Source organism: Cheilinus undulatus, linkage group 14 (assembly GCF_018320785.1).
Source record: "Cheilinus undulatus linkage group 14, ASM1832078v1, whole genome shotgun sequence".
Lineage (NCBI taxonomy): Eukaryota > Metazoa > Chordata > Actinopteri > Labriformes > Labridae > Cheilinus > Cheilinus undulatus.
Genome location: NC_054878.1, coordinates 23,165,692 through 23,182,241, shown reverse-complemented (window position 1 = coordinate 23,182,241; position 16,550 = coordinate 23,165,692). Strand labels below are relative to the sequence as shown.

Here is a 16,550-nt window from a genome sequence, read left to right as displayed (position 1 = left end):
TAAAAGTATTATAAACAAACTATGTCAGTTTAGGGTCAAAGTTAACTGTTCTTGAACAGAATTCAGGGAGATTTCCTGGTTGTTGTAACTTCACACATCAGCTGTGTCCCAATTCAGGGGTAGCATCCTTAGAGGAAATCAGCAAAAAAGTTATCTTAGATGTTTGCATCTCTAGCTGTTACCAACTCTTAATGCTGACCTTCTCCTGTCACCTTGCAACCTTCACAGCTGCACTAAAATTAATGCAACTCTTTATTTAGAAAATAACTTAAATTTTCAATGCTCTTTTGTTTTACACATTAGTATTGCAAGCTACTCCAACTGGGTTGAAAACAGATTCTTGCTTTTAAAAGTGTATTCTTCCGTTGCTTTGTAGTCTACCAGCTCTTTTAAATTGCCATGCAAGCAAATTATCATGGGATATGTTGAGACATGTAGGACTCACTGGATGGATCTGGGGAAAAGCTAATCCGGGTTTACCGTGCATTCAGAAATTTTTCACACCCCCTTCACAACATAAACTGAGACATCACATTGGCATAAGTATTCACATCTCTGAGGGCGTTGTGGTTGATTGACACTATTTCCTATTCAACACCTATTAAACTGCTCATCAGTTACACAGGTCAACAACAAAACAAGATTTAACAACAAAAAAGCCCCAATTTAACTACAAAGTAAACCTTTTAGCTATTTTTTTCATGTAACAAAACTGTATTATTAACATTTTCTTTGTAAATATAGTCAAAATATAACAAAATTTAAAATGTACTGATTAAAACATTTCACTTGTAAATTTTTGTATTCTGATGAATTGTAAGCAAACTTGTTGAATGTGAAACTAAAACTTTTTGAGGTCATTAGTGATGAACTAATCCTTTGTGAAGTTTCTGCAGCACCCTACAAAGGAAAGACCTGTATTCACAAGAAAGGATGTTTGATGAATTCTCACCTCTCTGAGGTCATATGCCACAATTTCTCGGTAGTCTCAAATATGTTCATGATAAAAACCCTGTGCATCACCAACACAGCTCATATCATTCAGCTCGTCTGCTGGGATGTTTGCAGCATGGATCCGCTGAACTTCACTGTAGCCACATTGAACTCCTCCTTTCCTGAACATCCACCTCATGCTTCCAGCCGTCTGCTCCCTGCTGTGGTTTTGTCTCTCTGCTTCCTGTTTGGAGTTCCTGGAAACATCGCTGTGATGGTCCTCAAACCAAACCGGCAGCACATGTCCAGTCTGAGCCTGAGCTTGATGTTGAATCTAGCCGTATCAGACCTGCTCTGCCTGCTTCCATTGCCTCTCTGGATTTACATTTTACTGAACAGCTGGACCCTCGGCCTACTGGCCTGTAAGCTCCTCATGTATGTCATGACCTGCAGCGTTTACTGCAGCCTCCTGACAGTGCTGACGCTCAGTGTCCAGCGATATCTTCAGGTGGTGCACAAGAAGAAGTTGCTCAAAACTGGAGGAAGAAGGAGGCTGCTGACTCTGCTGTGGCTGGCTGCAATGATCCTGTCCATCCCTGCTCTTGTAGTTCGACAAACAATCACTGATGAAATTTCAACAAAGTGCCTACCTCTCTACTCCTCCCAAACCCAGAAGGTGGTCGTTCTGCTGACAGAATCTCTGCTGGAGTTAACCTCAGTTTCTGCTGTGGTGTTATCATACATCCAGATCTGCAGAAAAGTTGAACAGGCAACTTTCTTCAACAACCCACAGACAAACCGGCTGATCACAAGCATCATCGTCACCTTTCTTGTCTTCTGGGTGCCTTATTTGATCATTAATGTTATTGATCTGGCAGCTTCTGTGTTTCAAAGTGAGCGCCTGATGAAGTTTTGTGCAGACAACTGGAACAATGTTGGAGCACTGACTTTTGTGAATAGCTGCTTGAATCCTCTCCTGTATGCATTTGCTTCTAGAAACATCTGTGGTGGGTGCTTTAAAAGTGAATATAAAAGCAGCTGTTGGTGTAAGAGCTCCACAACCCAGGAAGTTGAAAACATGTCCAGCTTCTAACAAAGTATGATGACAATAAAACCACCAGAAATGTCAGGTTGTGAAAATAGATGACTGTGAGACGTTTAGAGTTCATTTTTGTCCTTGTCTAACCAAAAATGTTGTTTCAAGGGAAAATATCTCATCTCCCTGCAGTAATAGTTCAGGAAAGTGTTTCTCACATTGATCATAAAGAGCTGTGGATGATTTGTGGTTGATGATGAAACTTAAGGTTAAACAGCTTCTCTCCTCAAATCAACATAGTGTGATTATAACCAGCCAAACCTCCTGGCTTAAAATGAATCATGATAATAGTGAAAAAATCAACTCAGAAGAAATGAGCTCCACTGAAATTGACATGCAAAACTAATTTTCTGTTTGCTTTTCACTGATGTCAGACTATATTCTGTTTGCATCTCCATAGAGTTTCTGGGCTTGTCAGTTTGGGTTTGTCTGTGTTAACTCAATACTTGGAATAATAAAAATGCATTAAAAATATCCAAGGTGAGTCTTTTTAATATGCACACATATTTCAGTACAACCAGAGCCTTTTCTGCTTGCCATGTTCTTCAGCATTCATTTGTTGATTTCGTGATGACGTCTAATCACACCAAGGGTCGATATAAAACTTTTCACCATAGCCTTAGACTTCTTTGTTTCATCTATGGACCATTTCATTTCCATGTTAGTCTTTTTACCTCATTTCCTCCTGAGATGCCCTCGACTCTCTCACCACCAGAGAATCTCCCACTGAGTGTTACATGTGAACAGGCAAGTCAGGAACAATTTAGGGGAAGCGTGTCTTAAGAGTTTATCGGAATTTTCCAAACTGCATGTGCATCAGCACTTAATATGATACCATGCCTTATATGAGTAACCATATAGAAAACCATTTTGGACAGTCCCTGGTAAAAAGAAATATCGTCGTAGTTTTTACCTTTTCTCAAGATAACAGAAACTCCTCAGATCAGATCTTGGTTGATTGAGCTGCCCGGGTCATCTTCACAACAACCATTCATGTTACACTCTGCGGTAAGCAGTCATTAATGGGGTTTGAACCAGCTGAATGAGTATCAGAAGAGGGAGCAGAAGCCCTGATTTCAAAAATAAACTTGATCACTAAATGGTAAGATGTTCAAATTTTGCTGCCTATTTCAAAGTTAGCTATTGGCATAATATCTACAAATCTCCTAGTGGCCATCTGAAAATATCAGAAGAGCAATCCCCTGCCTCAGTTGATTCAGTGGTCATACTTTTCATCTCCTCTTATGTCTCCTCTCTTCTTTGCAGTATTAGCAGTTGTTCTTAAATAGCCTTTAGGTGGAGTAATAGAGCATCACAGGACACCACCTGTTGTCAACTACAGTTTTTGGATAAAAGAAGATCCTAAGCACCCAAAGCCTAGCATAATGGTTCCCAACCTTTTTCCCTATGCCCCCCCCCCCCCCCCCCACCTCCCCCCATTGAAGAAAAGCTAAGCCCCCTCCAGATCCTTACTTAGAGGGAGTACGCATTAGTCTTAATCATTATCATTTGACAAAATCCCAGAATCATAAGCCTATGGTGACACCATTGGCAAGTTACCCAAGTTATGTGATCATGTTTTCCTTGTGTTTTTAGTAATTTCCTGTTATATTTTGAAGTTACTTACCCTTGTCTCTGTCTCCCAGATTCCGATCCTCATATTTCCCGCCTTGTGTGTCTGCTCCTCCCCTGATTACCTACACCTGTGTCTCATAAGCCCTGGTTGTCTGTGTATTTAATCCCATCCTCATATCACCAGTTTGTAGTGTTCACCCCCATGTGACCTTGTTCTAGCCTTATTTCTAGTAATTGATTCCCAGTGTTAGACCTGCTTCTGTTTTTGTTCACCAGAGGCCTGTATGACGAAGCTGGATTAACATGCTCGGGACATTCGCAATCCAGATCAGCTGTATGATGAAGCTGGTTATCAACTCGGTAACTGCACCCAGGGTTTTCCAATCTGGATCAGTGTGCGCTCACATTAAAGGGGTGGTGTATGCAGCGTCTGACCAATCGCAAACATGGAGAAACCTTGTAGAGCAGCTTATTTCTTAATGGAGGAACAGACAATCATTCTTAAAAAATATGAGGAATTTAAAGCAATCATCCAGGCCAGAAGTAACACTGTCACCGCAGCAAAATCCAGGAAGGAATGCTGGCAGAAAATTGCAGACTCTGTTAATGCATAAATTCGTCAGATTATATAATATTAATTCATCGGACAGTATAAACGGACAGCACCCTGATCAACCATTTTCACTTTATTAAGGCATAGATGTTTGGGGCAGAGCTTCCTCAGCGAATTTTGTGTTGTAATATTAATTCCTCACGGTGACGGCACGAGTAGTTGTGCGTTCCATTAATCTATGTTTCTGCAGTTATGCCATGTGTGACCTTTATTATTAACCCCATTATTTCAGATGCAACCTTAGTGGAGCAAAAAGGATTTGGGAACAAGTGAAGATCAAATATAAAAACATACATCAAAGTACCGAGCGACAAGGCTTTATTTCTCCACACTGTCTCTGTTGTATGGATGAAATCGCCAGAATCGTCTATCCCTAAATATTCTTTCTCTCCTAAGGACTCTTCTCACGATCCGTGCACCAACTTCTACAGGATCTTCTAAGAATGGGCAGGCCATTCTCCAAGAGAACTGATTGGTCAGGAGGCGGTGCTTTTATACTCGCTGATCTCGTCCAGAACATAACCTGCTCCGGAGCAGGTTTGCCGTTCAGCATATGCTACCGTGATGATTTATCCCAGTAAGAAGTGAAACAGTGTTGTCGTACAGAAAATCCAGGGTTAATCCTTAAGTTATCTCGATAAGAGAAAATCCAGCTTCGCCATACAGGCCTCTGGTTTGTTCTGCCTTTTTGTGTACCAAACTTGGACTGCATTCAACGACCTGCCTTTTGTACAACCCCAATCAAGTCTGTGCTTGAATCCTGTTCTTATGCCATTCCTTGTGTCATACGAACACACAGTAGATCTATAAATAAGCTATCCATTATCATGATAGTCTATGAGAGCAACTCTAGAAAAAAAAATTGACACTCGAAAGTTCTCAAGTTCAAAAAAAGTTAATTTATGAGAAAAAACATAAATGTTTCACTGTCAAAGTCATGTATTTATATGGACCAAAACTAAGATTTTTTGAGAGCATAAAGTCGAGAATCAAACCACTATTTTCAGTTTGTTTTGTTGCACTTTTTAATTTTACACTGTTGTAAATTTAGGATTTTTTAAAAACTTGAAATATTTAAAATCTAATGTCAAAATTTAAGACTTTTTAGACTTGGAAATTCCAAAAAAAAAAAAAAAAAAAAAAAAAAAAAAATTCATAAATTCCAATTTCTTAAAACTCTAAAGTTCTGAGTTTATTGTATTTTAAATGTATGACAATAATACAAAAAACTGATGTTTTGTTCACCATATTTCAACTTTTTTTTGCTCAAAAGAAAAAGGGCACATCTAATTTTGACAGCATCAGACAGGGTCCTTTCTCCCCACCTCCCCCTGAGATTTTTTGTGCCCCCTAAGGCCGGCCACACACTAGACGATTTTTTAATCTGAAACAATTTTAAAACCGTGGAAGACCACAGACTTCAGGACAATTTCCAAAGATTTTTCATCTTTAATCCTCTGAACACACACACCAGACGTCTCAGCCAGATTGCCAGATCACTGGAGACCACACACCTGTTGACCTGTTTAAGACCTCAAATGATCACATGACTTCAGAAAAAAAAAAAACACAGATGTCTTTCGATACCGTCTTGCTGTCTCTCCAGAACAGAGTGTCCTGGCATGCGTTAAAGGTGCAACAACAATCATACACCAAGGGAAAGACTCAGTACAAAACCCTGGCTGTAATTAAGGTACAGTTGTGTTTATGGTTGTGAGTGGTGAAATCGTATGATTCGCCTGGTGACGCTACCGGTGTGCTCGCTCTCATTGGTTGTTGTGGGTACTCCGTCAGCGGCACTACGATTTAGAATCGTAAATATCCAACATGTTTGATATTTACGATTCAGGGTTTCAGAGGCTACGACGTGACACACGTGCAGACTACTCAGACAAATAATTGTTTAGGACAAGGCTCCAGTCGGTATACACCCCCACGATTGTCGGGGAGTCAAGTCTTGCCCCAAATCAGGCTTAAAATCCTGTAGTGTGTGGCCGGCCTGATAGTGGGTCAGCTTAACTTAAAATTCCATAACAATTGTTCATTTTGTGATACAAGCGTGAAATTTGGCACAGTTATAGCCAAAGGCATTCGCAAAAGATGTGGATGTGGAGGCATCAAGAATTTTCAACATGGCGCCCATGGCAGCCATTTTTCAAATTGGCCGCCAATGATAACCGTTTTTTATCTGTTGTTTTAACCGTTGTTTTATTTTTTCATCAGGAATGGATATTTACTGATATTAAGGACCTAATTAGTTTAATTTGTCTACCGTACCATTGGAGAGGGTGGAGATTAGGTAAGAAAATGGCGAGGCTTAGATAAGAAATGGGTGTGGCTTAAACAGAGGTTGTTTTTTAAGCCTGAAATTGATACAGTTTGAACAAAGGTGCTACCTGCTATATTTTGTTTATAAGAAAATTAGAGACACATCAGAATTGAGCTTCAGATCAATTCTTTTGATCTCAAGAGTAAGAGAACCATTTCAAATTTACACTACGTTTTATATGAACTTGAAACTTGACTCAAGTTTCAGATCAGTGTTTTTTATTACAAGACTGAAAAAACTATTTACATTTTACAAAAAGTTTTATATAAACTTGAAACTTGAATTGAGTTCTCTATCAATGTTTTTGATCACAAGAGTAAAAGAACTATTTACAATTTACACTAAGTTGTATATGAACTTGCAACTTGAATTAAGTTTCAGATCAGACTTTTTTTTTAGGCGTCTTCATCGCCATCATTAATTCTCACCTCTCTGAGTTCAAAAGCCACAACTTCCTGTGCAAAAAAAAAAAAAAAGCTGAACATCACCAACACAGCTCATGACATTCAGCTTGTCTGTCGGTACATTTGCAGCATGGATCCGCTGAACTTCACTGTAGCCACATTGAACTCCTCCTTTCCTGAACATCCACCTCATGCTTCCAGCCGTCTGCTCCCTGCTGTGGTTTTGTCTCTCTGCTTCCTGTTTGGAGTTCCTGGAAACATCGCTGTGATGGTCCTCAAACCAAACCGGCAGCACATGTCCAGTCTGAGCCTGAGCTTGATGTTGAATCTAGCCGTATCAGACCTGCTCTGCCTGCTTCCATTGCCTCTCTGGATTTACATTTTACTGAACAGCTGGACCCTCGGCCTACTGGCCTGTAAGCTCCTCATGTATGTCATGACCTGCAGCGTTTACTGCAGCCTCCTGACAGTGCTGACGCTCAGTGTCCAGCGATATCTTCAGGTGGTGCACAAGAAGAAGTTGCTCAAAACTGGAGGAAGAAGGAGGCTGCTGACTCTGCTGTGGCTGGCTGCAATGATCCTGTCCATCCCTGCTCTTGTAGTTCGACAAACAATCACTGATGAAATTTCAACAAAGTGCCTACCTCTCTACTCCTCCCAAACCCAGAAGGTGGTCGTTCTGCTGACAGAATCTCTGCTGGAGTTAACCTCAGTTTCTGCTGTGGTGTTATCATACATCCAGATCTGCAGAAAAGTTGAACAGGCAACTTTCTTCAACAACCCACAGACAAACCGGCTGATCACAAGCATCATCGTCACCTTTCTTGTCTTCTGGGTGCCTTATTTGATCATTAATGTTATTGATCTGGCAGCTTCTGTGTTTCAAAGTGAGCGCCTGATGAAGTTTTGTGCAGACAACTGGAACAATGTTGGAGCACTGACTTTTGTGAATAGCTGCTTGAATCCTCTCCTGTATGCATTTGCTTCTAGAAACATCTGTGGTGGGTGCTTTAAAAGTGAATATAAAAGCAGCTGTTGGTGTAAGAGCTCCACAACCCAGGAAGTTGAAAACATGTCCAGCTTCTAACAAAGTATGATGACAATAAAACCACCAGAAATGTCAGGTTGTGAAAATAGATGACTGTGAGACGTTTAGAGTTCATTTTTGTCCTTGTCTAACCAAAAATGTTGTTTCAAGGGAAAATATCTCATCTCCCTGCAGTAATAGTTCAGGAAAGTGTTTCTCACATTGATCATAAAGAGCTGTGGATGATTTGTGGTTGATGATGAAACTTAAGGTTAAACAGCTTCTCTCCTCAAATCAACATAGTGTGATTATAACCAGCCAAACCTCCTGGCTTAAAATGAATCATGATAATAGTGAAAAAATCAACTCAGAAGAAATGAGCTCCACTGAAATTGACATGCAAAACTAATTTTCTGTTTGCTTTTCACTGATGTCAGACTATATTCTGTTTGCATCTCCATAGAGTTTCTGGGCTTGTCAGTTTGGGTTTGTCTGTGTTAACTCAATACTTGGAATAATAAAAATGCATTAAAAATATCCAAGGTGAGTCTTTTTAATATGCACACATATTTCAGTACAACCAGAGCCTTTTCTGCTTGCCATGTTCTTCAGCATTCATTTGTTGATTTCGTGATGACGTCTAATCACACCAAGGGTCGATATAAAACTTTTCACCATAGCCTTAGACTTCTTTGTTTCATCTATGGACCATTTCATTTCCATGTTAGTCTTTTTACCTCATTTCCTCCTGAGATGCCCTCGACTCTCTCACCACCAGAGAATCTCCCACTGAGTGTTACATGTGAACAGGCAAGTCAGGAACAATTTAGGGGAAGCGTGTCTTAAGAGTTTATCGGAATTTTCCAAACTGCATGTGCATCAGCACTTAATATGATACCATGCCTTATATGAGTAACCATATAGAAAACCATTTTGGACAGTCCCTGGTAAAAAGAAATATCGTCGTAGTTTTTACCTTTTCTCAAGATAACAGAAACTCCTCAGATCAGATCTTGGTTGATTGAGCTGCCCGGGTCATCTTCACAACAACCATTCATGTTACACTCTGCGGTAAGCAGTCATTAATGGGGTTTGAACCAGCTGAATGAGTATCAGAAGAGGGAGCAGAAGCCCTGATTTCAAAAATAAACTTGATCACTAAATGGTAAGATGTTCAAATTTTGCTGCCTATTTCAAAGTTAGCTATTGGCATAATATCTACAAATCTCCTAGTGGCCATCTGAAAATATCAGAAGAGCAATCCCCTGCCTCAGTTGATTCAGTGGTCATACTTTTCATCTCCTCTTATGTCTCCTCTCTTCTTTGCAGTATTAGCAGTTGTTCTTAAATAGCCTTTAGGTGGAGTAATAGAGCATCACAGGACACCACCTGTTGTCAACTACAGTTTTTGGATAAAAGAAGATCCTAAGCACCCAAAGCCTAGCATAATGGTTCCCAACCTTTTTCCCTATGCCCCCACCTCCCCATTGAAGAAAAGCTAAGCCCCCTCCAGATCCTTACTTAGAGGGAGTACGCATTAGTCTTAATCATTATCATTTGACAAAATCCCAGAATCATAAGCCTATGGTGACACCATTGGCAAGTTACCCAAGTTATGTGATCATGTTTTCCTTGTGTTTTTAGTAATTTCCTGTTATATTTTGAAGTTACTTACCCTTGTCTCTGTCTCCCAGATTCCGATCCTCATATTTCCCGCCTTGTGTGTCTGCTCCTCCCCTGATTACCTACACCTGTGTCTCATAAGCCCTGGTTGTCTGTGTATTTAATCCCATCCTCATATCACCAGTTTGTAGTGTTCACCCCCATGTGACCTTGTTCTAGCCTTATTTCTAGTAATTGATTCCCAGTGTTAGACCTGCTTCTGTTTTTGTTCACCAGAGGCCTGTATGACGAAGCTGGATTAACATGCTCGGGACATTCGCAATCCAGATCAGCTGTATGATGAAGCTGGTTATCAACTCGGTAACTGCACCCAGGGTTTTCCAATCTGGATCAGTGTGCGCTCACATTAAAGGGGTGGTGTATGCAGCGTCTGACCAATCGCAAACATGGAGAAACCTTGTAGAGCAGCTTATTTCTTAATGGAGGAACAGACAATCATTCTTAAAAAATATGAGGAATTTAAAGCAATCATCCAGGCCAGAAGTAACACTGTCACCGCAGCAAAATCCAGGAAGGAATGCTGGCAGAAAATTGCAGACTCTGTTAATGCATAAATTCGTCAGATTATATAATATTAATTCATCGGACAGTATAAACGGACAGCACCCTGATCAACCATTTTCACTTTATTAAGGCATAGATGTTTGGGGCAGAGCTTCCTCAGCGAATTTTGTGTTGTAATATTAATTCCTCACGGTGACGAGTAGTTGTGCGTTCCATTAATCTATGTTTCTGCAGTTATGCCATGTGTGACCTTTATTATTAACCCCATTATTTCAGATGCAACCTTAGTGGAGCAAAAAGGATTTGGGAACAAGTGAAGATCAAATATAAAAACATACATCAAAGTACCGAGCGACAAGGCTTTATTTCTCCACACTGTCTCTGTTGTATGGATGAAATCGCCAGAATCGTCTATCCCTAAATATTCTTTCTCTCCTAAGGACTCTTCTCACGATCCGTGCACCAACTTCTACAGGATCTTCTAAGAATGGGCAGGCCATTCTCCAAGAGAACTGATTGGTCAGGAGGCGGTGCTTTTATACTCGCTGATCTCGTCCAGAACATAACCTGCTCCGGAGCAGGTTTGCCGTTCAGCATATGCTACCGTGATGATTTATCCCAGTAAGAAGTGAAACAGTGTTGTCGTACAGAAAATCCAGGGTTAATCCTTAAGTTATCTCGATAAGAGAAAATCCAGCTTCGCCATACAGGCCTCTGGTTTGTTCTGCCTTTTTGTGTACCAAACTTGGACTGCATTCAACGACCTGCCTTTTGTACAACCCCAATCAAGTCTGTGCTTGAATCCTGTTCTTATGCCATTCCTTGTGTCATACGAACACACAGTAGATCTATAAATAAGCTATCCATTATCATGATAGTCTATGAGAGCAACTCTAGAAAAAAAAATTGACACTCGAAAGTTCTCAAGTTCAAAAAAAGTTAATTTATGAGAAAAAACATAGATGTTTCACTGTCAAAGTCATGTATTTATATGGACCAAAACTAAGATTTTTTGAGAGCATAAAGTCGAGAATCAAACCACTATTTTCAGTTTGTTTTGTTGCACTTTTTAATTTTACACTGTTGTAAATTTAGGATTTTTTAAAAACTTGAAATATTTAAAATCTAATGTCAAAATTTAAGACTTTTTAGACTTGGAAATTCCAAAAAAAAAAAAAAAAAAAATTCATAAATTCCAATTTCTTAAAACTCTAAAGTTCTGAGTTTATTGTATTTTAAATGTATGACAATAATACAAAAAACTGATGTTTTGTTCACCATATTTCAACTTTTTTTTGCTCAAAAGAAAAAGGGCACATCTAATTTTGACAGCATCAGACAGGGTCCTTTCTCCCCACCTCCCCCTGAGATTTTTTGTGCCCCCTAAGGCCGGCCACACACTAGACGATTTTTTAATCTGAAACAATTTTAAAACCGTGGAAGACCACAGACTTCAGGACAATTTCCAAAGATTTTTCATCTTTAATCCTCTGAACACACACACCAGACGTCTCAGCCAGATTGCCAGATCACTGGAGACCACACACCTGTTGACCTGTTTAAGACCTCAAATGATCACATGACTTCAGAAAAAAAAAAAACACAGATGTCTTTCGATACCGTCTTGCTGTCTCTCCAGAACAGAGTGTCCTGGCATGCGTTAAAGGTGCAACAACAATCATAAAACAAGGGAAAGACTCAGGACAAAACCCTGGCTGGAATTAAGGTACAGTTGTGTTTATGGTTGTGAGTGGTGAAAGTACGTATGATTCGTCTGGTGACGCTACCGGTGTGCTCGCTCTCATTGGTTGTTGTGGGTACTCCGTCAGCGGCACTACGACCTAGAATCGTAAATATCAAACATGTTTGATATTTACGATTCAGGGTTTCAGAGGCTACGACGTGACACACGTGCAGACTACTCAGACAAATAATTGTTTAGGACAAGGCTCCAGTCGGTATACACCCCCACGATCGTCGGGGAGTCAAGTCTTGCCCCAAATCAGGCTTAAAATCCTGTAGTGTGTGGCCGGCCTGATAGTGGGTCAGCTTAACTTAAAATTCCATAACAATTGTTCATTTTGTGATACAAGCGTGAAATTTGGCACAGTTATAGCCAAAGGCATTCGCAAAAGATGTGGATGTGGAGGCATCAAGAATTTTCAACATGGCGCCCATGGCAGCCATTTTTCAAATTGGCCGCCAATGATAACCGTTTTTTATCTGTTGTTTTAACCGTTGTTTTATTTTTTCATCAGGAATGGATATTTACTGATATTAAGGACCTAATTAGTTTAATTTGTCTACCGTACCATTGGAGAGGGTGGAGATTAGGTAAGAAAATGGCGAGGCTTAGATAAGAAATGGGTGTGGCTTAAACAGAGGTTGTTTTTTAAGCCTGAAATTGATACAGTTTGAACAAAGGTGCTACCTGCTATATTTTGTTTATAAGAAAATTAGAGACACATCAGAATTGAGCTTCAGATCAATTCTTTTGATCTCAAGAGTAAGAGAACCATTTCAAATTTACACTACGTTTTATATGAACTTGAAACTTGACTCAAGTTTCAGATCAGTGTTTTTTATTACAAGACTGAAAAAACTATTTACATTTTACAAAAAGTTTTATATAAACTTGAAACTTGAATTGAGTTCTCTATCAATGTTTTTGATCACAAGAGTAAAAGAACTATTTACAATTTACACTAAGTTGTATATGAACTTGCAACTTGAATTAAGTTTCAGATCAGACTTTTTTTTTAGGCGTCTTCATCGCCATCATTAATTCTCACCTCTCTGAGTTCAAAAGCCACAACTTCCTGTGCAAAAAAAAAAAAAAAGCTGAACATCACCAACACAGCTCATGACATTCAGCTTGTCTGTCGGTACATTTGCAGCATGGATCCGCTGAACTTCACTGTAGCCACATTGAACTCCTCCTTTCCTGAACATCCACCTCATGCTTCCAGCCGTCTGCTCCCTGCTGTGGTTTTGTCTCTCTGCTTCCTGTTTGGAGTTCCTGGAAACATCGCTGTGATGGTCCTCAAACCAAACCGGCAGCACATGTCCAGTCTGAGCCTGAGTTTGATGTTGAATCTAGCCATATCAGACCTGCTCTGCCTGCTTCCAGTGCCTCTCTGGATTTACATTTTACTGAACAGCTGGACCCTCGGCCTGCTGGCCTGTAAGCTCCTCTCATATATGTCATGACCTGCAGTGTTTACTGCAGCCTCCTGACAGTGATGACTCTCAGTGTCCAGCGATATCTTCAGGTGGTGCACAAGAAGAAGTTGCCCACAACTGGAGGAAGGAAGAGGCTGCTGGCCCTGCTGTGGCTGGCTGCAATGATCCTGTCCATCCCTGCTCTTGTGGTTCGACAAACAATCACTGATGAGAACTCGACAAAATGCCAACCTCTCTACTCCTCCCAAGCCCAGCGGGTGGTCGTTCTGCTGGTGGAGTCTCTGCTGGATTTAACTTCAGTTTCTGCTGTGGCATTTGCAAACGTCATGATTCACAGAAAAGTTGAACAGGCAACTTTCTTCAACAACCCGCAGACAAACCGGCTGATCACGAGCATCATTGTCACCTTTCTTGTCTTCTGGGTGCCTTATTTGATCATTAATGTTATTGATCTGGCAGCTTCTGTGCTTCAAAGTGAGCACTTGATGAAGTTTTGTGCAGACAACTGGCACAGTGTTGGAGCTCTGACTTTAGTGAATAGCAGCTTGAATCCTCTCCTGTATGCATTTGCTTCTAGAAACATCTGTGGTGGGTGCTTAAAAAGTGAACATGAAAGTAGCTGTTGGTGTTAGAGCTCAACAACCCAAGAAGATGAAAATGAGTCTAGCCTCTAACATAGTATGAAATCACCAGATGCTATTGCAGGTTGCAAAACTAGATGACCATGAGACTTTTAGCTGTTTTTTGTCCTTGTCTAACCAAAAATGTTGTTTTAAGGGGAAAGATCTCATCTCCCTGCAGTAACAGTTCAGGAGAGAGTTTCTCACATTGATCATAAAGAGCTGTGGATGATTTGTGGTTGATGATGAAACTTTACGTTCAGCAACATCCTGTCTCAAATCAACAGAGTGGTGATTATAACCAGCCAAAACTCCACAATGAAAAAGGAAACTTAATAAGAATCAAAAGATCAACAAGAAATATGCTCCACTGAAACTGGTATGCAAAACTTTTCTGTTTGCTCTTCATTGATGCTAGGCTATATTCTGTTTGCATCTCCATGCAGTTTTCTTGGCTTGTCAATTTGGATGGGTCTGTGTTAACATTTCAATGCTCGGAATAATAAAAATGCAATAAAAATATCCATGTTGAGTCTTTTTAATATGCACACATGTTATAGTACAACTAGAGCCTTTCCTGCTGGCCATGTTCTTCATACATTTGTTGATTTCATACAAAACATTTAAGTTGAGTCTTTTTACGATCCACACATTTAGAGTACAGTGTCTATAAAAAGTTTTCACACTTTTGGAATTTTTTTCACTCTGTATGTTATTTTATAAACCAATCATGGTAAAAAGAATTCAAAAAAATCTCTTTTATGTCAAAGTGAAAACAGATTTCTACAAAGTAATGTCAATTAGACAAAAATATGTAATATAAAATAAGTGACTGCATAAATATTCACCCCATTTTTAAGTGACAAACCAAATTCAACAGAAGTCTGGCCAGTTGGTGCCAGTAGTCTAGCAGTTAGTGAAATGAGGATCACCTGAGTGCAGTGTATCTGTCTCAAATGGTTTTAGTATAAAGACACCTGTGTCTGGTTAATCAGTATTCCTGGCTACCATTACACCATGAAGACAAAAGAACTCTCCAAGCAACTCATAGAAAAGGTTTCTGAAAAGTACAAGTCAGGGGATGGATACAAAAACATTTCCACGGGACTGAACATACCTCAGAGTTTAGTTTACTCCATCTTCAAGAACTGGAAGGAATGTGGGATATGTGTAAATCTGCCTTGATCTGCCTATTAAGGCTTCTTGATAAATTTCACTGAAACATTTGGGGAAATATTAGAAGAAATTTAAGGGTTCTAATTATGGGATACTTTGAAAATATGTTTAAGAATTTCACAGAAACTGTATAGAACTTTTGGAAATTTTAGGGAATTAGAGAAATTTCCAAGAAAATTAGAACTTGTATTTATCCCAAATAAGTGGGAGGAATAAAATTTTCATTCCAAACAAAAGCTTAGGTCTCTGGAGGTTAATTATGTATCTCATTTAAATTTTTCCACATCCTTGCATAATTCATAACTTGGATCATGTCTTTTCAGCATTCTGGCACTCTTTGCACAGCTTGCAACCACATGCTTAATACACAGACTATACCAGAAAAAAACCTAACAAGAGCGCGTACATATTTAGATCTACTTTTTTTTTTAACTTTTCAATTTTCTATATTGAATGTTTAATATATGTATACCAAATTCTTTGTTATGTAAGCATACTTGGTTGATTCTGATGTTGTGTTTGCACACATCTTTAATTACTCTGTTAGAAGGCCTGGATTTGAGTGTCCCGTGGGTTTAAGGTTGTCTACGGCTTGTTCAAATGCTTTTTGAAACAGCTACTGACACTGTTCTTAATTTCTCTTTCCTTTTCGGGCACAGATCCAGTCAGAAGAAGCAGCAGGTCAGAAAAAGATTACATGAATGTTTGTGTTGGAGTGCAACCAATGTGAGGCGCAACCGTTTGAGTCCTTTGTTTGACAGCAATCAGATGAGAGAGTGACTATGCTGTGCTGATGATATAAATTATAGATTATTTGTTCATTTCTTTGGTTTTCACGCTGATTTTCATATGAACTTTTTTCTCCTTCCAATATTTTATATATTGTGTCACACAAAAACTGTCTGAAAGGGGTAATGTGCCACTTTAGAAGTAGATGAATTACAGTGCTTAACAGTATGATAAAATAATTAGGGCTGTAAGCATTAATGCATTAACTGTGTTGTGATTAAGGTCCATAATCAGGGTTTTAATTTTTTTTAAATGCAATTGTGGCTTTCAATGTCACTGTTTAACAAGAGTTTATTAGGTTTAAACCATCTTGGAACTCTTACTAATTCCTCATTTGCATTATTCATAAGGATGTGTAAGTCACTGTGTGATGAAATCCTGTTGGTATCATCAAAAAACAAAACAGGAGATGAGCAATTACAAGCTAATGGGAAATCATTTATGTAAATAAATAACAAAGGTCCTAATACAGATCCTTATGGTACTCCACATGTTGTGCTAAGAGTGCTAGAAGCACAACCATTGATTACTTCATACTGTTCATTTTCACTCATACCACTGGTTAACCATTTAACTGTGCCACCTTGAAAATCGTAGTATTGTAACCTAGCTAACAGA

At 39.4% G+C, this 16,550-nt stretch overlaps 2 protein-coding genes and 1 pseudogene across 2 annotated transcripts; all 3 read left to right on the top strand.

Annotated features, from left to right (window-relative positions):
* The first annotated feature begins 1,069 nt into the window (after positions 1-1,069).
* On the top strand, positions 1,070-2,026 carry LOC121521142 (leukotriene B4 receptor 1-like). Its single transcript, XM_041804897.1, has one exon. It carries the CDS (start codon positions 1,070-1,072, stop codon positions 2,024-2,026), a length of 957 nt encoding a protein of 318 aa, XP_041660831.1.
* Positions 2,027-7,080: 5,054 nt separating this feature from the next.
* Positions 7,081-8,037, top strand: LOC121521141 (leukotriene B4 receptor 1-like). The gene has a single exon (XM_041804896.1). The coding sequence runs from the start codon at positions 7,081-7,083 to the stop codon at positions 8,035-8,037; it is 957 nt and encodes a 318-aa protein (XP_041660830.1).
* Positions 8,038-11,842: 3,805 nt separating this feature from the next.
* LOC121521847 lies at positions 11,843-14,112 on the top strand (annotated as a pseudogene).
* Positions 14,113-16,550: the final 2,438 nt, after the last annotated feature.